At 39.2% G+C, this 27,674-nt stretch overlaps 1 protein-coding gene across 6 annotated transcripts in view; it reads left to right on the forward strand.

Moving 5' to 3' along the window:
• The window catches only part of GRID1 (glutamate ionotropic receptor delta type subunit 1), an 845,542-nt gene that overhangs the window by 647,922 nt on the left and 169,946 nt on the right, over positions 1–27,674 (forward strand). For all 6 annotated transcript variants that reach the window (XM_050958562.1, XM_050958557.1, XM_050958559.1 and 3 more), the window contains exon 5: positions 6,810–6,863. In XM_050958562.1, coding sequence (XP_050814519.1) covers positions 6,810–6,863 — 54 coding nt within the window. The remainder of the gene's footprint in view (positions 1–6,809; positions 6,864–27,674) is intronic.

Raw genomic sequence — 27,674 nt, forward strand, 5'->3', positions numbered from 1 at the left:
TCTGGTAGAGGGCAAATATACTGGTCACTGGGTGGGTATTTTTCTGTTCCCTGAGTGACCAGAGCAGGGGCTGCACTAGAGTAGTCAGGAACTTGCTAGAACCAATTAAGGCAGACAGGCTGATTAGAACACCTGCAGCCACTCAAGGCAGGCTAATCAGAGCACCTGGGTTTTAAAAGGAGCTCTCTCCAGTCAGATGGGGAGGAGCCAGAGGACAGGAAGTGCATGTGAGGTGTTGGGAGCAAGAGGCACAAGGAGCTGAGAGTGAGAGGGTGTGCTGCTGGAGGACTAAGGAGTACAAGCGTTATCAGACACCAGGAGGAAGGTTCTGTGGTGAGGATAAAGAAGGTGTTTGGAGGAGGCCTTGGGGAAGTAGCCCAGGGAGTTGTAGCTGTCATACAGCTGTTACAAGAGGCACTATAGACAGCTGCAAATCCATAGGGCCCTGGGCTGGAACCCGGAGTAGAGGGCGGGCCCGGGTTCCCCCCAGATCTCCCAACTCCTGATCAGACACAGGAGGAGTTGATCCAGACTGTGGGGGAGATAGCTGAGGTGAGCAAATCTGCCAATAAGCGCAGGACCCACCAAGGTAGAGGAGGAACTTTGTCACACTATATGGATTATTTATCACTAGGTTATAACCATTATAAGGAAGGTCAGAATAGGTTGACATTTTCCCTTTAATTACTAGAAACATTTTCTTCATTGAAACTACGAAAGCTTCATTTTCTTTTTCTTCTAATCTATTAATCACCATAGAAGATGTGCCCTACATGGAATACTGAACTAAAAGCTGTTTGTTTAAATGCAAAAGTAAAAAAAGGTTTAATGATTTAAAAGAATTACAATAAAATGTGTGTTGAGGACGTGGGGGAGGGGTGCGGGATTCTTTGTTACGTGTGCAAGTCACTCCTGGACTTTTAATTGAAGGAGTTTCTAAATATGTATTAAATATCATGGGAATAAGATCTGAAACCATCTGTCCCACCAGAGTTTCACTTCTCCATACCTGCTATCTCTACTCATTTGTATCCAAGACATATACAAGATTTCTCAGATACACAGGTACACTTTGATAGCATTCAATTAATTGCTGTCACATACTCCAAACATGGCCTTACATCTCTCTTTGGAAATTGGACTGTTGCTACAAGTCCTATTATGTTTTATTGTCCATGTACATTCAGAAGAAAGCTGTTGATTTTTTTTTAATATAAAAATCTGTCTCCTGCTAATGAGCCAAAACAGTTTGAGGTAGGTCTGGCTGAGGTTTATTAAGCGGTATTAAATTCCTGGTGAAAGTGTGTGTCCTGTTTTCTCAGTGCAAAAGGTTAAAAATGTTCCTTAATTTTTGCTTAGAAAACAAAACAAAACAAAAACAAAACCAACAACAAAAACAACCCAAAATGCACTTAAATAAATCATGGCTAGGTATATGATGTTAAAGGAACTGAAGACCCAGGGGACAGTTACTGGGATACAGAACCTTTCACCTCTCAGCCACTGGCTGGAATGCTGCCCAAGTCAATGGTGGCTGAAAATTGTTGCCTCCTCACAGCTGTGTGAAGTGAATTGTTGGCAGAAGTCTGAGGATTTTGATCTAGGATTGCAAATTCCTGTGGGAGTTTCAAGCAGATTTGGGGGAGGTACGAGGTCCTGACGAACTTCCCTTTCCAGTCATTTCTTACCCTCTTGTTAAATAAGTAAGAAAGTAAATAAATAAATAAATACAATTCTGTCCCTCATGGTTACAGAACTAATTTTTAAAATGTGAACTGATCATAAACCAATGTAGTACTGCCTACCTGAATCTCCAGACAGCCTCAGCAATAGGTCTAAACCTTCGTGATAATAATTTGTGAAGGAGTCAGAATGAGGTGTCAGGGTTTTTGTGCCCTTCAGCTATTGCTAAATGGAAGTGGAAGGTCTGGCTCAATGGGAGGGAGGGCTTGGGGGCTGTCTTGGCATGGAAATTGGGGTCTCAGTGTAGAAAAGTTTGAGACTCACTGGTTTATGTGAGATGTGTTGGTGATACCAGTCCAGTTGACAGGTGTCTACATCTCCAACAGGCACCATATAGGATTGTCCTAGCATGAAAAAAACTGCTACACATTTAAGTCCAGTCTGTTCGGGAATGTTCTTTAGATCAACAGGTGCTTGGGTAATGCCATATGATAAAGCTAGTAGTGTTGCAGATGTATCTGCTCTGCTGACATCAACTGTCCTGGTTCAGGGGTGAGCTACACCTATGGTCTCTCCCTTATGGCACTCTTTCCAAGTGACAGGCCTCTATCTGCACTTCTCCCAACTGGAAGTCCATGATTCACTCCATTAGTCTGGATCACCAATCTGTAGCGCCCCGTGTTCCCACTATATGATTACAGGGCAAGCAGTGCTTTATATTCCTTTGCAGCCCCTTAGGAGTGTACCTCTTAGGTGACAGATTTTGTTTCCTTCACCTCACTATGGTTCTACCACTCTTAGACTGGATCCTGCAGTGACAGCAGCAGCCTCCCTGTTTCCAGCTGTGTTGGCACCTGCAACACACTTCCCTCTAGGAGCCTGGGACCAGCAGCTGATTAAAGTAACTCAAACTGGAGTGTTGACTATCCATCCCAGGTACAGAGCAAGCAGATAGAAGGGTTATAACCACAAGAAGTCTGCATGCCTGGGTCTTGCCTAAACCTTATTACTTCTCAAAGTTTAGGGGTGCCTACCTGCCTCAGACACACCGTACAGGTCCTCTGTCTCAGACCAACTGCTCCTGCAGGCTTCTCTACCTCTCTCTGTCCCTGTCTCTCCCTCTCAGATGCTGCTGAACACTCTCTTCCCCATCACCTTTTTTAACTATTTACAGTCGTTTTGATCTCTAGGCTTTGGCCTTGGCAAAACAGCTAGGTAATGTTCATCTGAAAAGTATTTTCCTGTTTAGTGCATCAGCCCTTGTCCCACTGAAACTGTTGACCTAGAGTTGTCTTACCTCTGACCATTTTGTTGTTTCCTACTTGCTCTTTCTAGCAGCTCCTTTTAATTTAACTTCATGTAGGCAGACAGGATAATATCAAGCAGATAAACTGAAAAACCTGTAATATTTGTAAAAAATAACACAGCTATCTCCCTTGTTCAACAGGATTCAAGTGTGATGATTATGGTGTGGTTTATTGACATTAAATTTCTTATAATATGTGCAAAAGAAAACACTATTTTTCCCTTAAAAAAAAAAAAAGGAAGTTCTCCTTGACTGTCTTTTGTCAAGCATCATATTTTTCTTTCAGTGTTATCACTACTAATACTAGTGGTGGAATGGAATGCGCACCTTTTTTTGTTAATACATTCAATAACTCTCCTTCAGTTTCTGCTGACAAAGCAGTGTCATATTTGCTACCGAGAAATTACAAGCAGGGTTGTACATGCACACATCTATATGGACTTTAGTAGTTTGTCATTCCAAATAGGCCATTTATGCACCACAGTTAATAGTGGGTTGTTGTTTGCATTATAAATCTTGGTCTTCAGGACATTATACTGTAGAATCCAGCTGTTAAAATGTGTTTGGGGTGAAACAAAGGGGACAAGGTACTGGCCTCAAAGTGTCTCTCACTGTCTGCTAAACTTGGAGAAATTATGTGTTTTAGTTTTAAGGCAAATTATAGAAAAGATGGAGACTTTTAGGTTCCAGTACACTATTCATCTCCAAAGCTGCTTTTCTTTTTTGATAAAACGTTGCAGGCCATTAGTCTTGAATGGCAACTATACCCTTTGGGAATTTTATGAGAAATCTACACTCACATACAGTATATGAATGAATGAGTTACTTTGTGTATACCCTAATATTTGTTTCCATCAAAAATCCCATAATGTTTTTTTTGCTCATGAAATTTGCTCTGCGCAGAACAGCACACAATTGATGGCAGTGCTATTCCTCAGCCACAGCAATCACTCAGGTTCCTGATCTGTCTCCTAGAAAATCCCTTTCGTAGTGTACAGTTCGGAGGCTGGCTGCAACAGCTCTGTTAGGAAGTGTATGATTTTGGGGAGGAAGGAAGCAATAGGTCTAAATAATACATGGCATATCTTTAACATTGTAGCAAGACTTCTGGCAGGTCAAATAGATTAGTTGTTAAGATTAATTAACATATATACTTTTATTGGCAATACAACACCTGACCAGCTATCAGAAGCTCCTTAGCTGGCTACAGCCAATGGATTCTCTCCTTCCATTTTGTCTTGCAGCTGTTTGCCATATAAGTTAGGGACTGTGAAGTACAGTTCTGAAAGCCAGCAAATAGAAAGTTAAAAGCTTCAATTCTTCCCTAAATGCCTGGGTGCAGAAGAGTACTCTCTGCCATAGGAGCTCTGCCTCCAAGGTGAAGATTTTAAAACCTAAGTGTCTTTAAAGTTAGCTTCTAAATCCACATTTACTCAGTTAGAGTGTGGGGCATCCAGCAACTTGCATTTACTTCAGTAGGAGATATTGGCTGCTCAGCACATTAAGGGCCTAAATATGGACATAGAAGTTAGGTTTAAAAGTCTTTTCCCAAATTCTGAAGCCCTTCATAAGCAGTTAAGGAAATTAGCCTAAAACCAATTTTTAAGAGAGAATTGTCTATAGGGATGTGTACCCCTAGTACCGTCTCATCTACTTTGAGACCTGTCTTTGTTAAAACTACCACAATGGTATTTTATTGATGATGATAAATAATTTGTCCTTACTTCATCCTATTTTCATTCTGTGGCTCTCAAAAGCTTTTCAAAAGTGAGTAGGAATTATCCCTGTTTTACAAATGAGACCACAAAGGCATAGAGTGAGGAAGTGATTTTCCAACCATTACACACCAGACTTGTCTAAACGGGCAACATGAGTGGTGGTTTTAAATAGATCAGCTCACCAGCTATTTATGGCATTTTAAAACATCTTGCGTACGTGTCAAGGTTCCTTCCCCACTCTGAACTTTAGGGTACAGATGTAGGGACCTGCATGGACACTTCTAAGCTTAATTACCAGCTTAGATCTGGTATCACTGCTACCACCCCCAAGCACTACTTTTCTTCCCTGGGTAGTCTTGAGAGACTTCACCAATTTCCTGGTGAACACAGACCCAAACCCCTTGGATCTTAAAACAAGGAGAAATTAACCATCCCCCCTCATTTCTCCCACCAACTCCTGGTGGATCCAGATCCAACCAGCTTGGATCTAAAAACAAGGAAAAAAATCAATCAGGTATTAAGAAAAAGGCTTGTAATTAAAGAAAAGAAAGGTAAAAGAAAACCCTCTGGGAGAGATTAACATACCAGCTACTCTCACAGACTACAGATTCAAAACACAGAGGATGTTCCCCTGGGCAAAAATCTTAATACACACAAGAATACCCAAATTTGATAATTCCCTTAATGGTACCAAGACATGTTACAAAGGAAATAAACATAAACCTATTTATCCCTTTCTAAAACTTACTACTCTGATAAGAGGCTGGTTCCTTGATCTTTTTCACTCCGGCTGAAACTGAAACTCTAAACAAAGGAAAACTTCCCTCCTTCCTTTTGAAACGTCTTGTTCTCCCATTGGTTCCTCTGGTCAGGTGTTAGCTAGGCTAGGTGAACTTCTTAACCCTTTACAGGTAAAAGAGGCATTGACCGTTAACTATCTGTTTATGACAGTACACAAATACAGTGATATTTACAAAGGTACTGTCTGATTGTGGTCAAAACTAGTTTGTAATTAAAGTAGTTTACAGACAGCATTAGTTACTTACGAGCTATACAGTTTACAAATGGTGTTAATGATTTAACTAGATTTGACCACAATCAGGGAGTACATTTATAAACACCAATCTGTCTGACTACACTACGTGTTTACAAATGTGTTAAGCAGCATATGTTAACTAACATGTTTTAAAACACCACTTATTCTCCCAGACTATACAAGCCCCGTATTTGTGGCAACAGATTGCAGATCTCCTGACACCTGGTTGAGGGCACTATCAACTGCAGCTGTAAGGGACCTCATTATCTCTGGAATGGCATCAACTCTGCCAGAGGAGTGAATCAGGGGATAGCTAGAAACTTAACTGTGTGCATACACTGGTCAGGCTCTTTCCATTCAGTTTCCCAGAACATTTAGGCACTACCTGCTATTGCCTTAGTGAGCCTATGAACTGTAGCAGTCTGTCTCCGCTGAAGGTTATAAATATGCTAATAAATTGACCCTTATGCCTAATGTGAAATTCCACCCTCTGCAACGGGCCAGCATAAGGCCTGTGAAAAACATAAGGGGAGACTTAAGTAGTACACATGCCTTATGCTGGCTTTCTGCACAGGTATGAGTTTCACCCAATATGTTTACTAACCCAGGGATTGCAGCGGGACAAGATCTATCTGTGTATGTTAATGAGAGGCCTGTTGAATATTGACAACATCCTACTAGCAGCCTTAAGAAATATCATCCTAGGAAGTTTAAAAATGACACACCATGGGACATATACCATACACTTACCTGCAGCCATGGACCAAAGAACGCTAAGTTTGCTTCTGCACATAGATTTCCATATGGTGGTGATGCGCTGCTCTGCTGCAACTCTGCAAAGGGAGGTTATACTGCTGCAGATATCAAATCAAAATGAAACATAAGCAGAAGAGATTAGATGATTTGCAGCAAAGTAGCAGCAGTATGGATAAAGGGAACGGTACAAAGAACACTGGTCTCAAAATGAACATTGTAATAATGTCCTTTAATCAGAAATTATAAATTAACTCTGGAAATCTTCATTTTATTTAGTTTTATTTATGTGTGTATTTATTTTTTTCTGTAGGCTGTGGAAACCAACCTTGCTTCCAAGGATAGTCACTGGGTCTTTGTAAATGAGGTAAGATAGCCAAGAGATGAGCTAGTTTTGTCCTAGTGTTAACTGTTTCATCTACTTTTGTTCCTCTTATTCCATGCATTTAAGCAAATCAGACAGAGGCTTTCCATTCTGCTTTTGGATGATACAAGAATTCAGTTTGTGTGGCTTCATTGTTAGTCTCTCATTTGAATTGGCACAGGCTGAATACTGAATAAAGTCCCCAGTGTATATGATAACAACTGAAAGGCTGTTCATTTCTTCCCCCTATAGTGATCTATTCCATTAGCTTTTTAGTGCAAAGTAAGCTGCTCAAAAGACACCTCACCGCATTTTGCAGTCAGAAACCACTGACAATAGTAAAGAACAGTGAGGCTAGATTTAAAGTCTGTCAACTGTTGGCCTATTACAACATGAACTTTCTTACATGATATGCGGTGTAACTCTACTGCAGAATTATGTTGTTCTTTTGGCCAGAATAATATCAATTCAAGATGTCAATTTACCTATCATTCCCTTGGGAGGGGGAAGGGTGGGGAGGACATGTATCTTGTCCTGTCACAACTATTATTTATTTTGTGTTAACACCAAGAGGCCCCAATCAGGAGCGATACAGACAAATGTTAAAGTACAGTCTCTGCTCTGGAAAGCTTTATACACTAGAATCCCAGATATGCCAGCATAATCATTATACATCTCTAATGGCTTAAGAGAAGCCATATTAGTTTTGACATTTATGTTATTTAATAATGATATTGTAAAGGCCAATAAAATATTTAAATTAAAAACCGGCTAAATCCATTGCCTTAGATTCATATTATATATATATATATATATATATATACAGCAGCAAGTTTAACTGCTGATTCCTTTGTTCGCTTTTCAGTCTCTTCTTTGCATCTAACAAATAGTATTTGGTTAAAGTAGCCTTATCTATTAACAGTAACTATAAATTGCATTGTTTCACTATAACTAAATGGGGGGCGGGCGGAATCTCTGTATACAAAGGTTTATGAATTTCTTCCCTATTCCTGTTACATTTATGTGTCTTCTGCTTTGTCACCTACTGTAATGGCCCAGTAAAAAATATCAGCAAAGCTCACAGTGTGTCAGTATTTATATTCACATAAAGATAACACACTGAATGTTTCCCACAGCATTTATTATTGGGTTTTGTTTGGGATTTTTGTTGTTGTTCAGATGTTAAAATTCACTTCATAAAGCCCAAGTCTAAATACCTTTAAACAAATAAAAAACCACCACCACAACAAACCTTCAAAAGATGTCAGGTTTGTTCTTATTCTGAGAGCACAAAATTTGCATTTCTTTTGCTGCTAGAGGGTGGATGGGGAAGCCAGGCTGGCAAAATGCAAATCTAAAGTATCAATCAACGGTTCATGAGACAAGAACAAATTAGAATTCCCATACAATGTAATAAAATCTGGGGGACTTGTTATTGCAGGTAGAAATAATAACATAAATATTACTCAGTGATAAATATCGGTTCAAGAACTTATAGGCTCTATTAAATCCAATTGAGTTAAAAAAGAAAACTATAAATATCTCAAATCCAGGAATCTCTGGAGCTGGAATATGCAAGCTAAAAATGTGAGAAATGTCATAATTCTTCCATTTTAATGGGAATGGGTAGGTGTCTGCTTACTCGGGGTTCTGTGGGTTGGTTACCATTTTGACCTCTAATATGGATTGGCAGGAGTTATTAAGGTACATTCTTCAGCCCTAAGGAGTCTACATATATAGAAGGGCAGACTCTTTAGGGCTTGATTCTAATTTGAGATACACAGGCATGCATTCGTGCATATCTAAACTTTGTGCTTATACATATATGCACAATGAGAGAGCATCCTGTCCTCATCCAGATACCACTGTCTACATAACAATGTCCAGTTGACATCAGTGGGGATGTTGGGGCAATGCCATTCCCTGGACTTGCACTGACATGTGCCTATGATTCTCAGATTGGAATCCAGCATTCAATCCACCTTTGACATCCAGTTTTTTAAAAGCAATTGGAACTGTTATTTTCAATGTTTCGTTCTGTGGGTAATATGCCAAATCAGGCCTATATCATAGAAAGGCACATACTGGGGCTAGTGCACAGCCACTTCCTCCCAGAGAGAGATTCAGGGGAACGCAGTCTGCAGAGGATTAAGCATGCCATGCTCCCCTACTGAGGGGTTCAGCATACTCTTCTGTTAATGGCCAGCCAACTCCAGTGCAGAAAGGGGCAAAGACATGACAGTCCTGAGGGGCACTAGCAAGAAGCAGCCTCTAAACTCAGGCGAGCACAAAGCCTACACTATGTCTTGTCCCCTGCACAGGGAATGCTGAGCACTCTGGTCTGGATGAAACTAAACACATAAGCATGCACTCAGTGATTTCCCTACACCGCCCCTGAATTTCCCCAACACCCCCGCCCCAGTTTTGTGAACTAATTACATGACAAACCTGGTGGCTGAACTTTGCGACTTTGTCCTCACCCACAACTATTTCACATTTGAGGACAATATATACCTTCAGGTCAGCAGCACTGCTATGGGTACCCGCATGGCCCATAGCATACCAACATTTTTATGGCTGACTTAGAACAACGCTTCCTTAGCTCTCATCTCCTAATGCCCCTAGTCTACACTGATGACATCTTCATCCTCTGGACCCAAGGAAAAGAGACCCTTGAGGAATTCCACCATGATTTCAACAATTTCCATCCCACCATCAACCTCAGCCTAGACCAATCCACACAAACGATCCATTTCCTTGACACTACTGTGCTGATAAGTGATGGTCACATAAACACCACCCTATACCGGAAACCTACTGACCACTGTACTTACCGACATGCCTCTAGCGTCCATCCAGGACACACCACACGATCCATTGTCTTCAGCCAAGCTCTAAGATACAACTGCATTTGCTCCAATTCCTCAGACAGAGACAAATGCCTATAAGATCTCTATCAAGCATTCTTAAAACTACAATACTCACCTGCTGAAGTGAAAAAACAGATTGACAGAGCCAGAAGAGTACCCAGAAGTCACCTAATACAAGACAGGCCCAACACAGAAAATAACAGAACGCCACTAGCCATTACCTTCAGCCCCCAACTAAAACCTCTCCAGCGAATCATCAAAGATTTACAACCTATCCTGAAAGATGATCCTTCACTCTCACAGATCCTGGGAGACAGACCTGTCCTCGCTTACAGACAGCCCCCCCAACCTTAAGCAAATACTCACCAGCAACCACACACCACATAACAAAAACACTAACCCACGAACCTATCCTTGCAACAAAGCCCGATGCCAACTCTGTCCACATATCTGTACAAGTGACACCATCATAGAACCTAATCACATCAACCATGCATCAGGGGCTCGTTCACCTGCACATCTACCAATGTGATATATGCCATCGTGTGCCAGCAGTGCCCCTCTGCCATGTACATTGGCCAAATCGGACAGTCTCTATGCAAAAGAATACATGGGATGCAAATCAGACGTCAAGAATTATAACATTCAAACACCAATAGGAGAACACTTCAACCTCTCTGGCCATTCAGTAACAGATTTAAGGGTGGCAGTGTTGCAACAGAAAAGCTTCAGAAACAAACTCCAATGAGAAACAGCTGAACTTGAATTAATATGCAAAATAGATACAATCAATTTAGGCTTAAATAGTGACTGGGAATGGCTGAGCCATTACACACATTGAATCTATTTCCTCATTTTAAGTATCCTCACACTTGCTTGTCAAACTATCTTAAATGGGTCATCTTGATTATCACTACAAAAGTTTTTTTTTCTCTTACTGAGAATAGCTCATCTTAATTAATTAGCCTCTTAGAGTTGGCAACTCCCACCTTTTCATGTACTCTGTGTGTGTGTGTATATATATATATATATATATATATATATATCTCCTCACTATATGTGCCATTCTATGCATTCGATGAAGTGGGCTGTAGCCCACAAAAGCTTATGCTCAAATAAATGTGTCAGTCTCTAAGGTGCCACAAGTACTCCTGTTCTTTTTGAGGATACAGACTAACACCACTGCTACTCTGAAACATGTCAATTTAGTGACTGTTTGGAAATTTGAATTGAAATTGAAACATTAATACACACTTTAAAAGCATATACAGTGTATGATAAAATACATATATCTGAAAAAGTACAATAGATTTCCTAAGTATGAACACAGACTAGCTTCCTTATACATCTGTTTTTTATGACGTCAGTGCATTCATTTTGATGATGTTGGCCAACCTAATAATTTCAAATGATGATTTGTAAGCAGAGTCTAAATGAGCTCTCCCTGACAGCTAGTGATGAGCTGAAGGCTGGGGAGAAAGGCTTCAGAACCAGATTGTGTCTATATTCACACCTAAATCTACCTAGGTATCCAGCAAACAGAGCTGTGTTGCCCAAGTGATAGATTTTGGCTGCGTTTGGGTTACAAATCGCTTGAATGTGAGGGCTGGGGTGTGGGAAATGAAATGTTGTTCTTATTGTATGAGGAAAGGTCAGTAAAACTGTACTTAGCCTGTGCTGATTGACCTCTATCGTAATCCCCCTTTGTTGTCTCTTTTCTAAGCTGAAAATTCCCAGTCATTTTAATTTCTCCTCCTGTTTCATACCCATAATCATTTCAGTTGCCCATCTCTGTACCTCTTCCATTTCCAATATATCTCTTTCGGGATGGGGTGACCAGATCTGCACACAGTATTCAAGGTGTACACATACCATGGATTTATATAGAGGCAATATGATATTTTTTGTCTTAATATCTATCCCTTTCTTAATTATTCACAACATGAAAACATCTGAGTGGATGTTTTCAGAGAACTATCCACAATGACTCCAAGATCTCTTTCTTGAGTGGTAACAGATAATTCAGACTCCATTTTGTATGTATAGTTGAGATTGTTTTCCAGTATGCATTACTTTGCCTTTATCAACACTGAATTTCATCTGCCATTTTGTTGCCCAGTCACCTAGTTTTGTGAGATCCCTTTGTAACTCTTCGCAGTCTGCCTGGGACTTAACTATCTTGAATAGTTTTGTATCATCTGAAAATTTTGTCACTTCCCTTTGTACCCATTTTTCCAGATCATTTATGAGTATGTTGAACAGTAATGGTCCCAGTACAGACTCCTCTGGGATACCATTATTTATCTCTCTCCATTCTGAAAACTGATCATTTATTCTTACTCTTTATTTCCCATATTTTAACCAGTTACTGATCCATGAGAGGATTTCCCTCTTGTCCCATGATGGCTTACTTTTCAAAAGTCAATTTAAATTAAATACATTTTTTTTAAAAAATTATATATTTTTTAGAAATCTAGACCTGTTATGTTTAACTTGCATTATCCTTATGTTAAATTTGCATTATCCTAACAAAACATTTACTTTATTCATATCTCTTTTATATATCTCATTGGCCCTGACACCCTCCCTGTAAATTCAAACACCCCCCCTAATTTCAATTCCTGGGGAGACTACTGCATGAACTTAACTTTAAGTGCACCAGTGGGACTGTTCACCTGTTGAAAGTTAATCATGTGTTTAAATGCATTGGTGGACTGGGGCTGGAGTGCTCAGCATCGTGTAGAATCAAGCCTTATGTGCACATTACAATCACATGACCTCTCTCTTGCACACTCCCATGAGGCACATTGTAAGTCTTGATCACATTTTATTTTGATGTAGAAGACCTGAACAACCATCTAAGATAACTGATTTGCACCGTGGGGATTAGTTAGACTTCAAGCAAACAAACTATCATAGTAATATTTCTTTCATCTTTTATATTCTTGGGCCAAATTGTAAACCCCCAGCTTGCAACAGTGAGCAGCTAGTGACCTAATTATTCCCATTGTAGGCAATGGGATGATTTATGAGAGTACCTGATCATCAATGGGAGGGAGAGGTTTTACAATTTGGTCCTTAATTTACTGTATAAACAATAGAATCCTGGAACCCATCCCCCTCCCTGCTATTCCTCATTTCCCAAATTCAAATTAAGTTCAAATCCAGACCTGAACTTCATAACTCAGGCCCATCTCTGTACTCTGCTTAGTCTGTATGAGTACACAGCATTGATTTATTCATATGATGTGTCTATTGCAGTTTTGCTATAATTAGACTATTATATTATCATTATTTGATCACTGAATGGATGTTTTTATTCTTTTTCATGTCCCCATTTCTGACACCATGGGGTTGAGGTTAAATTTTGGAATCTGAATTTCTGTTTTCCCACTTATTTTAAGTGGGGTGCTCTCTAATGACCTGAGTGTTTTTCTAGTCATCTCACTGTTCAATTTAGGAGTGGCATTGGTGGGTTTAAAAGGTTCCAGTCAGCTTCAAGCAAGGGCCCAAACAAATTCCCACTGAAGTCAAGAGGAATATTTTAACTGGCTTCAATAGGACTTGGATCAGGCCAGTGCAGGAAGGAATGCTACAGTGCAAAGCCTTTCAGGATGGGGAAATACACTGAGTACAAAGGGAAAATAGATAATTACTTCCAATATTTTACCTTTTGAATCACCATTTGATGATAGTCCTCCCATCCTCACAAAATACACTTGATATTTCGTATCTAGCTGGTTCCATTGCAGGTATTTTATAATAAAAAATTGCTGGCATGTCAAAAGCTGTACATTGTTTCTTTTTTTGTGTACGTGTTTTTTTTTTTTAGGGAAAAAATTGTACCTCTCAACAATCCCACATTTTAGTCCACAGTTACCTTATTTCCACTTCAGTATTGTAGATTAGTCAAAAATAGAGAACTGAACCAGGAAACCAAGGTTGTGGACCAAGTTGTTATGTATTAAGATGTTCATCCAAATGGTTTAAAACTTCCTGTTTTACCCACACAAACACTTAAACCCTTTTCCTTTTACTTTCTTGGCTTGTGGATGGGCCTTTTGATGTTTTGGAGAGAGAGGAGTCTAAATACTGGATTAAGTGGTTCAAATACCTTTTGAAAAAGTCAGACTGGAAGTTGTGGTTGTGTAAGCCTTAGCAAAAGCCAATGAGGATGATAACTTTAGTGTCTTTAGAACTGCTCAATGTGTTCCCAGGGTCCTGGTTCCAAGAAGTGCTGAGAGCTTGTGACCCCCAGTGATGGCAGTCAGAGTCACCGAGGGTCATCACTTTTCAGCAACAGACCTCGAAAAATACCATTCGTGCCATGCAGTATTTGTTGGAGCCATTCACTCTGTGGTGGACTGGAAGAAGGGTTCTCACTCTTCCGGTGTTTCTTGGTGCCATGTCCCGACAGTGTTGTTGATGCCTTTCTTTTTTTTAAATCTTAATATTTGCTTTCTTTTCTATCTCTTTTCTTTCTCCCCCCACCCACCCCTTTCCATTCCTCCCCCCTTGAATTGTGCAGTGGATGGTGTTATTTAACTCAATGCATCTGGATAATACAAATACTAATAATTCCAGCAGTTTCAGTTTAAAGACAGGATAAAAATAAAGGTGTAGTGTGAGTGCCACTCACGATCATTCGTTGGCGCATTCTGCGCTGCCATTTTTGCATATATCTTTTTCTCAGCTAATGCAAAATATGTATGACAGTGAAAGTTTAAACAAGAAAGCACTGTCCATACTTCAGATCAAATCATTTATTCAATATATTTGCTGACAAACTTGTAGTTCCTGGGAACTGTGTGTCTCATATTTCATTTCAAATCAACTTGAACCTTAACTATTGTATCTGAACCACATTTATCCTTGATGTGACTGCAGTGACTTTAGTTACAACAGGGATGAATTCAGCTCTATGTTTCTAGACATCAGTCAATTGGAATGGAAAGTATATTGTAATTTTACATTGTTTTGATAGAAAGATGCACAGCAAGTGAATTGCTGACACTTTCAGTACTTTAAAAATAGATTTAATTATAAGGTGTGACAAATAAATCTGAAAACTAAAGGCTAGAGCTTCTATTAGACTGCAGTTTCCATTTGTTGCCCTTCCACTAAACTGATTGTGGTTGATTCAGATTAACCTGCATTTGTTCAGATACAAAAAGGTCCTTATTATTAATTTACAATAACAGATTATTATCCTTCTTTTTCAATCTTATAATTATCACATATAGCACCTGAAGGAATAACAAGCACTATAAGTCAAGCTGCAGTCATTTGTAAATTCTGAAAATGTGAATGTTTGGGCTAGGGTGGAGGGAGGATGGGGATTTGAGGCATTGGATCTTAACTATCTGAATTATTTCAAGAAGTACTACAGGAAAATAGTGAGTTATGGCAAGCATTTATTCCTATCTTAGATCTAGTAACTAGTCTAGTAACTTGTCACCCAGTGTAGTTTAGGGAGGAGATATATATTTTTTCTTTCTATAAAGGTTTTGTTAATAAGTTATTTGTGTGCAGCTCCATTATGGTTTTCACTGAAGCACTTGAAAGATTCCAAATACGATGGTGAGAAAAATAAAGCTATCTAAAGAAAGGAGAAACTTAAGCCTTGATCCTGCAGGTTGATTCATCAGCACAGCTCCTAGCACTCATGTAGATTCTTACTAGTGCATCTACTTGCAGTGTAGGGGAACCATTTTTTTTTTAATTGTCTACTGCAAATTACTTGGGCCTGTACCTATGTGAAATATCAGAAAAGCACGAAACATCTGAGATACATATAAGATAAATCTGAATATGAGATACATATAACAAGTTAAGAAATAGTGAAAACTGGAAAATAGCAACAGGTTTGCTCTTGTTGGTTTGTCTTACTGTTCCCTTTCTCTGTTCTCAAAATACCTTTCAATCTGGTTCTTTTTCCAGACACACATATTAAGCGTCCAAAGAAAATTTAATTGGAGCAAGGACCTATGCTTTGGCACAAAACTGGTTCTCTGCTACCTTGTGCAGGAGGCAGAGAAAACACTTAATATTGTGCCTCAGATTCTCCCTTCAGGCTTTGTCATCCATCCTCAGATAGCAGATAGGTTCACCTGATGATGGACCTTTGAAGGAAAGAAGGTGAAGTGTGGAGTTCTTAGAGCATCTACCCTTTCCACCTTCCAAAAGTCTAGGTATTAAGCTCATTCTCTCTCTTTTTTGTTTTTTGGCTGTACTTGTCTTCCTTGGTAATATATTTAATATGTTCAGGTGACATACATGATTCTGAACATGCAGTATGAACAGTTGTTCTATTAGAAACATCAAACAGCCACACCTACCAGTCCAGTGGTCTAGATGCTTCAGAGGAAGGTGAAAGTAATGCAATAATGGACAGTTATGGACTAGACATTTCTTCCTATCTTCCATCACTTAGGTGCTGGTGTATGCCCTGGAGCATCAACATTTATCTTCCTTAGGAAAGTTTTAAGTTTCTCAATCCTTTTCATACTTTTGAAAGCTTCTCTTATGCTACCTCAAAGATTCCAGTTAGTTCTGGTCCTGTAACTTTTTGTTAGGTCTCAGACTTATGAGAGCAAAGGTTTTCTTTGTTATCCTACCTGGCACACTTTCCACAGACCTCCTTGCCAGAGGATCTTGTGAAGGCCAAGACTATAACAGGGTTCAAAAAAGAGAGATAAATTCAGGGAGGATAGATCCATCAGTGGCTATTAGCCAAGATGAGGAGGGATAGTAGCCTCTGTGTGCCAGAAGCTGGGAATGGGAGACAGGGAATGGATCACTTGATGATTACCTGTTCTGTTCATTCTGTCTGGGGCACCTGGCATTGGCCACCATCTGAAGAGAGGATACTGCACTAGTTGAACCTTTGGTCTGACCAAGTATGGCCACTCATATATTCTTATGTTCTTATGTAGAACAGGGTCATGTTTGAGTTGATTGCTTGATGTATAAACATACATGAGGCAAAAATCAATCCTGGAGTAAATGCTTTAGCCCAGGGTTGAATGTCACATAATGTGTAAACTATATGAGGGAAAAAAATCTCTCTGTGGTTTACTTTATTATTTGTAGTATAAAGAATTAAAAACAAGTAAGAATTGTGAGATTGGTAACGCATAGATAAATTGCATTCAGAGTTGTTCTTGCCAAATAAGGCTGATTGTTGCTGATAGTATTTCCTAAGGGCCCTCTTCCCCCATCTGGTTGTGCTAACTTGAAATTATTAAATATGTTGTTTTATAAGAGTAATTTATTCTGTTTCTTAATGTGTACGATGCTAAACATAAATATAGGTATTTAAATACTTCAGGAACCAATTTATCACAGATGAAAAAATGTGTTTGCAGTAATAAAATCTGAGATGTATATCTTTACGCTAATAGCTACAAGAATGAGCTACTATACAGGTTATAAAATGCATTGGAAAGTAAGGCATCGAATACAGACCTAGTTAGAAAATGAAAGAGAGTGTAGTCTCATAAATTCAAAGGCAAACTAGAAGAGAACCATAAATGCACCCAATGAAGGCAGTGGACAGGCTTTCGGTCTCTAATCCACAGAAAATATCTTGGCAGAAAGAACTTGCATACACTTAAGGTGCTGTTGAAAATGCTTTTTGAGGTTAGCGACAAAGAGCAACTACTATAGCGACTGTTTGAGGGTAGCAAATCCAGATAACTTCTTCAAATCTAGGCTGATGTTTGAGAAGAGAAATGCTGTATGCAGTGGTGTTGTAGCAACGTTGATCCCAGAGATTATTATTAGAGAGACAAGGTGGATGCGGTAATATCTTTTTTTGAATATATACTTCAGTTGGTGAGAGAGGCAAGCTTTTGAGCTTACACATAGAAATACTGACAGTTCTGGCCCCTATCATTTGCAAGAATAAAAAGATTAAAAAGCAGATTGGGAGGGAGAAAAAGAATGGGATTCAAGAAAAGGAGCAGGAGTCGGGCAGGGACTTTGAGCGCTAATGGCAAAAATCATTGCGCTCTCTCTCTCTCTCTCTCAAAACAAACAAACAAACAAAAACATGCCTAGAGAGTGTAAAGAATCCTGTATAAACTGATTAGAATATTTGGATAACAACATCACCAGACTGTGAATCAAAAGAATGAGGCTGCAGTAGACCTCATTCTTCACTATTATCTCTTCCCAGTTGGGTTGATGGTGCTGCATCTGCTGCTACTATCATCTAAATCTCCAGAAATCTCGTTGATTGATTTGGTTGGAATAATCACCTAAAAACTATAAGTTTACCCATCTTAACTGAACAGCCAAAGCCATGTAGAGGAGAAATATCTGTTCTAATGATCCTGTTCCCTCTTCCATCCCACCAGGCTCATTTAACCTGTCTTCCCTCCAGTTTTTGTTGTACTCTTGATATAACTGTAGTCTTTGTTATTCTCTGCTCCATTCTGTAGACCCTTCTTCTCTTTGCTCCTGTACTTCCAGGTATAGGAGGCAATTTATTATTTGATAGACTAGACAGTGTGTTGTAATATTTGCTCTGGTCTGGGTTTTCTTACTTTCCATTTCCAGCATGTAGTTCCATCATTTGTGCCATTCGGCATTCTCTCTTCCTTTTACATACCCAGTAAGCCATTGTTCCTTGCCCCCTTACGTTGAGGTTCAAGTGATTTTAGTTACTCACTTATCAGGCTACAGCTTCCTGAAATCTACGCCATCATTTTCCTTTATAAATTATTTTCAAAAGATTGAAACAAAATTGGTGAATATGAGGGAGGGAAAAGAGAGAAATAATCAAATGAAATGAATTTTGAGGAGCTGAGGTTTTTTCCTTCTCTTCCTACGAGAAAATATTTTATTTATGGAATAATAGGCAGCAGTGTTTTGCTCAGTACAGTACTTGTAGAGAAATGATGGGAAACATATAATTCACACAAATGATCCCAAAGTGATTATTGTTCATTCTTCCCTTTTCAATTTAAAGCAAATCTGCCAGAAGATTTGGACCTAGCCTTTCCTTATATTGTATGCACATAGTATGAAGTAGGAGCCAGATGCTCAGCTGCTGTAAATCGGCGTAGCTTTGTTAACTTTGATGGAATTAAAGCCGATTTACATCTGGAATTTGTGTATCTAGCTGTCTGCATTCCTCAGACAGGACATTTTTAAATATAATAATTGTTTAAAAGAAAGCTCTCGCACATCTAATACCAAGAAAATAAATATTTAATAATTGTGTGAGGCTTTTGTACTTCCATATAAGAAAGCAGGTATTTATTTAAAAAATAAAATGCAATGAATGCTCTACTTACCCTTTTAAATTAAGAACACCAAAATCAGGTGAATTGATCAAAAATGCAGGGACTTTTCTTTAAAAATAACAAAGAATTGCACAAAGCACACTGAAAATCAGGACAAAATTCTGCACAGTCTAAGAATTTATAATTCTTTGGAATTATTTCAGATTTAGCAAAGAACATTTTCTCAAGCAAAATTTAGTAATTCATAATATCTCTAAAATTACCCCATTCCAGTTCCAGGTAAAATGTATTTTATAGTTGCTTACAGAAATCTTCCTTAACTCCATTTCTTAAATGACTAATATATTTGGCCCTATACAGCTTTTCCCATAGACTATTTATTTTTCTTTTTATATAAGACATATGAAATATGACACTTCAAGTAGGGCTGTCGATTAATCGCAGTTAAGTCACACGATTAACTCAAAAAATTAATTGCAACTAATCACAGTGTTAATCACTCTGTTAAAGAAAGAATACCAATTGAAATTTGTTAAATATTTTGGATGTTTTTCTACATTTTCATATATATTGTATTCTATGCTGTGAAATCAAAGTGTATATTGCTTTTTATTAAACATATTTGCACTTATAAACTAAAGAAATAGTATTTTTCAGTTCACCTCATACAAGTACTGTAGTGCAATTTCTTTGTTGTGAAAGTGCAACTTATAAATGTACATTTTTTTGGTTACACAACTGCACTCAAAAACAAAATAATGTAAAACTTCAGAGCTTACAAGTCCACTCAGTCCTACTTCTTGTTTATCCAATCGCTAAGACAAATAAGTTTGATTACATTTACAGGAGATAATGCTGCCCTCTTCTTATTTACAGTATCACCTGAAAGTGAGAACTGGCATTTGCATGGCACTTTTGTAGCCGGCATTGCAAGGTATTTACGTGCCAGATATGCTAAACATTTGTATGCCCCTTCATGCTTCGGCCACCATTCCAGAGGACATGCTTCCATGCTGATGACGCTTGTTTAAAAAAAAAGAAAGTGTTAATTGCATTTATGACTGAACTCCTTGGGGGACAATTATATTTCCCCTGCTCTGTTTTACTCGCATTCTGCTGTATATTTCATGTTATAGCAGTCTAGGATGATGACCCAGCACATGTTCATTTTAAGAACAGTTTCACTGCAGATTACACAAAACGCAAAGAAGGTGCCAATGTGAGATTTCAAAAGATAGCTACAACTCTTGACCCAAGGTTTAAGAATCTGAAGTGCCTTCTAAAATCTGAGAGAGATGAGGTGTAGAGCATGCTTTCAGAAGTCTTAAAAGAGCAACACATTGATGCAGAAATGACACAACCTGAACCACCAAAAAAGAAAATCAACCTTCTTCTGGTGGCATCTGACTCAAATAATGAAAATGAACATGTGTCGGTCCACGCTACTTTGGATTGTAATAGAGCAGAACACATCATCAGCATGGATGCATGCAAATATCTTGCGGCCCGCCAGTGGATTGCCCTGATGGGCTGCAGCTGAAGGTTGTCGACCCCTGTGAGTTTATGAAACTCATGGCCCTTGTTGCCATTCAAGTTAATCCTCTGATTTTCTTAGGGACCTACTTTCTGGAAATCTCTTTTGGTTCTTTAAATGTTTAATATTATTACAAGTTATAATTTTCTGTCATTACCTCTAGGAAAATAGAGATTGTAATGTGAAACTTAATTGTCTCATTTTGCAATTTGTGCTATGATAGCTGAAAACAACCAAAGTAGATTTAAATATTCCCCTGAGCACATAGTGAGGTATTCCAAACTAACTAATTGATGTTCTTTGTGTATAACTAGATAAATGGGTGCTAGCGCTGACCACCACTTCCAATGCAGGCTCTACATGTAATAGTCTATGTGACCAGGAAGGGCACACATTTTATTTTTGCGTCTAGGCTGTGGGCTTTATCTAGCAATCTTATCTTTCCTCAAAGATTATTCATATATACCAACAGCATGAATAAAAATAAGTTATTTATATTTGCATGTATTTGCATAACTTTACATAATTTATATAATAATGACAAATTGTTAAAGTGTTTGAGGCTGGTATGGAAACTTCCATCTCCCCTCCCTTGGCATGTGTGAGGTCCCAATGGCATGGGGAGTATGTGCTAGATCTTTCCCTGCTGTACTCAAGGCAAGAATGGGTGTGCTCCAGGGAGCTGCTCTTAGCTCCTTTCCCCCGGGTGAAGCTGGCTCATGCTCTTTCCTTCCATCTCTACTCTTTTTCTTTCTTATTCTTCAGCCTAGTGTACAATGGGGTGAGAAAGATGAGAATAAATGACCAAGATTAGAAAACAGAGGAGAGCCTGTGTAGGAGCCTCTAACACCTTGGTCATCTGGCAGGTGTTCTGTGATCACCATTAAAACCTATTAGATGTGATATGGCTCTCTCCCACTCCGTCAGGCCTCCCTCACTGTAGTGTCTGTGTACTGGCATGGAATTTTGTTGTAGCTTTTATGTCACATGCTCCCTAATACAGCACATGGACTAGGGAAGGAGGGTCAGCTATCCCTACGTCATGGTATTCCCAGCTGCTGAATCAACCCCTTGCTTTCAGCAGTTAGTCACGGGAGACAGACTGGCGCACAGCCAGCCCAGGATTAGAGGAGCAGAAAAGGCAATATTTGCACTCCTGTTCCCACAGGCTGCTATGTACCTCTGAGCCATAGAAGAGGCTTTGGGCCAGTGAGTGCAAAGCTGGTGTAAAATGCCATCCATGGTATAAGTGAGTGGGTAATTCAGATTTGGTAGTTCTTTCTATGGATGAGAGGAAATGACTACTCAAGGGCCAAAGTAGTGGAGAATGAAGTCTTTCATCTTCAAAAGAAAATGCTTGAAACAAACAAACCAATTAACCCTACATTTGGTAAAGGCTTAAGTCACAGCATTGTAATGGCACTGTGGGATCAAAGCTGGAAGACACTGAACTAAAGGTTTTGTGTGAAACTAGGCTATATGATATCACAGGTGTAGTATCCAGCATTTACACATCCCCATTCCTTGCACTGCAGCAGCCTTGTGCCATAACAGCCCTAATGACCCTCATATTGACTGGAAAATCAGGGTTAAATTTCTGTTAAAAAAAACAAACAAAAAAACAAAAACTAAGTGGCCAAATAGTTAAGCAGAGCACTTCCTCTGTTTCACAAAGTGAAGAAAGATTTTGTATCATGTATGTGAAAAAAGGAAATCACTTTAAAATAAATAAATAGACAAATTAGGGCTTAATTATAAGATCCTTTGAGATGGCTTTTTTTCTGCCTTCGTGGAAAACTATTTTCTGAATACACACAGTTGTCCTGATTGATATAAAACAAGAGTCCAATGCACATATTTTTTGTCCTTTTAGGGTTACTTTTTATTTAATTTTCATTCTTGGGATTCAGATAAACTTTCTGTGCATAACATTTATCATACCTACTATAAAACTAGAACTGCAAGTATTTTGACAAATGGGATGCAGTGTCTAGTTTTAAAAACACCAAGGTGAGAGTTGACATCTTAGGGTTCAGTCCCTGGCTATGCCGTTGACTTGCTTCGTGACCCTGAGAAAGTCAGTTAACTTCACCGTGCCTCAGTTTCCACATCTCTAAAACGGATTTATCCACCAGTAGATATGGGTGATTGATGGGTGAAAGATGTAATGGCTGAACATTCCTCCAAAAAGTTCCTCTGCAGATCCCCACCATAGGAAAAGCATGTCCTGCTAAGTGAGTCTCAGACTTATTCACTGTAATTAAGCAATGCACATGCTCATGCATCTCAGTTCAAGTATTCTGGACATGAGGTTATGAGACCCTGTTCCTAAATGTCTATTCATCAGTTGGTGCAGCCATTGAACCAGCCCTTGCCTCCTGTGTAAGTTAGTTGAAAGTTCTTGCTAATTTAAATTGTTCTTTTAAAAATAAGTTTCTTGTTGTTTAACCTCACTCCATTGGAGTTTGTGTGTGAAGAGGCTTGCCCTAGAAGGATAACTGATGAGAAAAAAGATGAGGCAAGAGGTATCCCATGAAAACGTTTCTTGCTCAGATGAGCATACCAAATGATTAGGTTCCCTGTATGGCTTCCCACAGAGAAGAGAAACCTCAGGAATAAAGCAATCTGCCTGGAGGACCTTTTGGTGCCTGCAGGATACCTGTGGAGTGCCTGTGCACTGGTTCCAGTAAAGGCATCAGGAACTTACCTGAATTCAGTAACAAATCTCAAAAGCCCTCTATTCAGCTTCTGGGAGACTTTACCCCCACTAACTGGCCTGTCATTAGTATCATGATAGTAACATTCTGCAAAGTTTAAAAAAAAAAATCCTAAAACAGACTGGAAATTGGCAGAAAAGGACTAAAACGAGCCAAAGCTGCCGTTCTAGTCTACCAAACCAAGTAATTATAATAACCTCATGGTCGTTTCACTCACAGCTTGAGAGCAAAAGTGAAATGAAAACAAAAGACTTATTTCTTTCATGCTAAAAATAGAGGGCCAGATTCACTGCTGCTGACAGAACACAAGCTGCAGGGCCCCTTGACAGAATGGGGGAAGCACAGTGGCAAACCCCACTTCAGGAGAGGCTCAGGGCTGGTTTGTGCAGCTTAGAAATTGGGTTGGACCAGCTGTGGAGAAGGTGTGGCCAAAGCATCGGGGAGAAGAGCTGATGAAGATATTCAGATTCCACTAGTGGAGCTTCTATGGAGCTCTAGCCAGAATTAAAAACTGTCCCTTTCAAATGGGACACAGAAGGGAAGGTAATAGGCGATACCATTGGTTTACCATTCCCTTGGGGGAACCCTTCACAGGAAACAGGAGTTAACAAATAGCCACCCTACAGCAATTTCAGTAGTGAATTAAACCCAGGATTTTAAAATCATTGTATTTCCCTAGTCAAAAATAGTTTTTAATATAAAATATGTAAGCCATGTGCAGTTAACTTCAGCTGCAATGAACAGGCAATAGAAGCATCTTTTTGTGCTAAAGGGGTTTAGGGAGCTAGGACATTGAAGGTCTGGCAGAGAAACTTGAGTACTAACCAAGCTTGAAGAAGAAACTTAGGCTGTGGTTTGTGTTTGTGAATCTCTGCTATTTACCCTCATCTTTGACCCAAATTGTTCTGTGCAGGAACACATGCATCCCTAAATTAATTAATCTCTTCCTCTTAAGGTATTCTTCAACTAGATGACTTTCTCCTGTCATTCCTCCCAACCTGTACATTTACTTTGCAGTGGTATGTACTTTGTTTAAACTACCACCACCCAAAAGAAAGCATGTAGGTAAGTATAGCAGTCAGTGGGTTTCCGGTATAGGGTGGGGGTTATGTGACTACCGGTTATTAGCACAGTAGTGTCTAGGAAATGGACCGCTTGTGTGGATTGGTCTAGGCTGAGGTTGATGATGGGATGGAAATTGTTAAAATCATGGTGGAATTCTTTGAGGGCTTCTTTTCCATGGGTCCAGATGATGAAGATATCATCAATGTAGCACAAGTAGAGTAGGGGCGTTAGGGGACGAGAGCTAAGGAAACATTGTTCTAAGTCAGCCATAAAGATGTTGGCATACTGTGGGGCCATGCGGGTACCCACAGCAGTACCGCTGACTTGAAGGTATATATTGTCCCCAAATGTGAAATAGTTTGTGGGTGAGGACAAAGTCACAAAGTTCAGCCACCAGGTTTACTTTGGTATTATCGGGGATACTATTCCTCATGGCTTGTAGTCCGTCTTTGTGTGGAATGTTGGTGTAGAGGGCTTCTACATCCATAGTGGCCAGGATGGTGTTTTCTGGAAGATCACCAATGGACTGTAGTTTCCTCAGGAAGTCAGTTGTGTCTCGAAGATAGCTGGGAGTGCTGGTAACGTAGGACTTGAGGAAAGAGTCCTCATAGCCAGACAATCCTGCTGTTAGGGTGCCAATGCTTGAGATGATGGGGTGTCCAGGATTTCCATACACACACCATACAACAGAAACACTAACCCAGGAACCTATCCTTGCAACAAAGCCCGATGCCAACTCTGTCCACATATCTATTCAAGTGACACCATCATAGGACCTAGTCACATCAGCCACGCCATCGGGCTCGTTCACCTGCACATCTACCAACGTGATATACGCCATCATGTGCCAGCAATGCCCCTCTGCCATATACATTGGCCAAACCGGACAGTCTCTACGCAAAAGAATAAATGGACACAAATCTGACATCAGGAATCATAACATTCAAAAACCAGTGGGAGAACACTTCAGCCTCTCTAACCACTCAGTGACAGACTTGAAGGTGGCAATTTTGCAACAAGAAAACTTCAAAAACAGACTCCAAAGAGAGAGACCACTGAACTTGAATTAATATGCAAATTAGATACAATTAACTTAGGTTTAAACAGAGACTGGGAATGGTTGGGTCATTACACTAATTGAATCTATTTCCCCATGTTAAGTTCTCCTCACACCTTAGACTATCTGGGTCATCTCGATTATCACTTCAAAGGTTTTTTTTTTTCTCCTGTTGATGATAGCTCATCTCAGTTGATTGGCCTCTTACAGTTGGCATGGCTACTTCCACCTTTTCATGTTCTCTGTATGTATAAATATCTTCTTTCTGTGTGTTCCATTCTATGCATCCAAAGAAGTGGGCTGTAGCCCACGAAACTTTATGCTCAAACAAATTTGTTAGTCTCTAAGATGCCACAAGTACTCCTGTCCTTTTTGCGGACATAGATTAACACGGCTGCCTGTCTGAAACCTGTTCTAACAATGGCACCTCATTAGTAGCAGTGCAACTTCTGAAATCTTCTGTGCTCCATTTAAGCAAATTCAGCATTAAGAAGCAAAGCAGTGAAAGCTTCATCAGTTTCCTATGGGAGCCTGTCCCAAGACAGGCAAGATTGGCGGTGTTCCTTCCTTCTTCCTCTCTTCCTTTACTTTCTTTTTTCCTTCCAAACTTTTCTGGAACAGTGAAGATATGACAGCATTCATTATTACCCTGCACATTAACTGATAAACTGAAGCCAAGGGTATACCTAGCAACTTAAAATGACAAATACACTCAGCAATTAAATGTCTCAAGCTCACATTGTCCATAATCTCACAAAACAGAATTGCTATTACATAGAATATCATCATTTAATATATCATGGTGTTGCAGCTGGCTATAAATGCCTATCAGTGTGTTAATAAAATGCCTTGTGAATCAGAAAAAAGATGGTCAGTTCACCACCATGAAACCTGTTGCCCCTAGAATCTTGTGTGTGTCATGACATAATCAGTCACCGTACACCCTTGAACCTACAGTCTTTTTTTTATTTGTCTCTGGTGACTGTTGAGGTGGAAGTTGACCAAATAATTTTGGATTTTCTTCTTAACCTGGTCTATTTTTTTTCTCTTTTCCTTCAACTACTTTGTCTTCTTTCTATCCTGCATTTTTTCTTTGTTGTGATCTTTAAGTGTTTTTCATTATCTGTGATGATGGGTTTTTTAATGAAATAGTCAAAAACATTCAGCCCAAAATTTTCAAAAATGAGTGCCTAAATCCATATCTAGACACCTAGGAAATGATTTAACTTTCAAGATGTCTAGACACCCAGGAGCTCCCTTTCACTTACATGCAATATCTGAGAAAAGAACAAAATTTACCTTTTGACTTCAAAGGTAGCTGTTAGGGGCTCAGCACTTTTAAAAATCAGGCCACCTATTTAGAAGTCCCTAGAAGGCCACCCTAGAAGTCCAATTTTAGGCACCTATTTTTGAACATCTCTGGTCGAAATCTAAGAGAAGATTCTTAACATCCTGATCAAATAAAAGAAAAATGCATTCTAAGATCCAAAGCTTTGAGAGAAATCATTGGTAGTGTAATGCACTTCCAAATGTCTACACAATTACTGTGCTATTAACAAGGGAACCCAAAAGGTTTGGTGGTTCATTCAGAAAAATGTCCAAGATTAGGAAAAGAGGTCAAGGCAACCATTTTTCCTTAGTAAAAACACAGGGGTAGTCATAGGTTGATCTCAACCAGCTTAATTAAGATAGAAGATATTTTCCTTAAAATAGATGCAAGTTAACGTCATAGCTATGTCAAGTTTAGTTTACATGTGTTAACAAAGCCTCACCTAATCTTGACTTCTTTTGCTAATGTGGTTAAACTGTCAAAAGATTTCAGATGCTTATCAGAACTTTCCATACCCTTTAGTCTGCAAAATAGGGCTGTCAGTTGTACAAAATGTGGGTTTTCTCATGAGATTTTGGTCTGGCCAGGATTACTGTAAGAACAGCCTTTCATATGCTGTTTTGCCACTTATGCTTTTGGTCCCAAGCAGAATCAGGATGTGATGAGGCACAAAATGACCTTTAAAAAAAAAAAAAAAAAAGACCTAAAAATATTAACTTTCTGCTTGAATGCAGTTTACACTTTGGATGAAAGCACTTATTGGTCCTTGTTTAACCAAGCTATTTTAACCATCTCATCATTTTGCTATAATAAGCTAAGTAGCTAATGTATAAGAAGAGCCAAGATAGCTTGGGCATAAAAGGTGCTGTATAATGCTGAGGTCTAGTCTGTTTTAAATGATGCATATAAAACATTCCTATTAACATACACAAAATGGGATCATTTGTCCTGGATTGAATCTATTAAAAAAAATTCAGGGTCATTTTCTGT

The sequence above is a fragment of the Gopherus flavomarginatus genome, chromosome 6 (assembly GCF_025201925.1).
Source record: "Gopherus flavomarginatus isolate rGopFla2 chromosome 6, rGopFla2.mat.asm, whole genome shotgun sequence".
Taxonomy (NCBI): domain Eukaryota; kingdom Metazoa; phylum Chordata; order Testudines; family Testudinidae; genus Gopherus; species Gopherus flavomarginatus.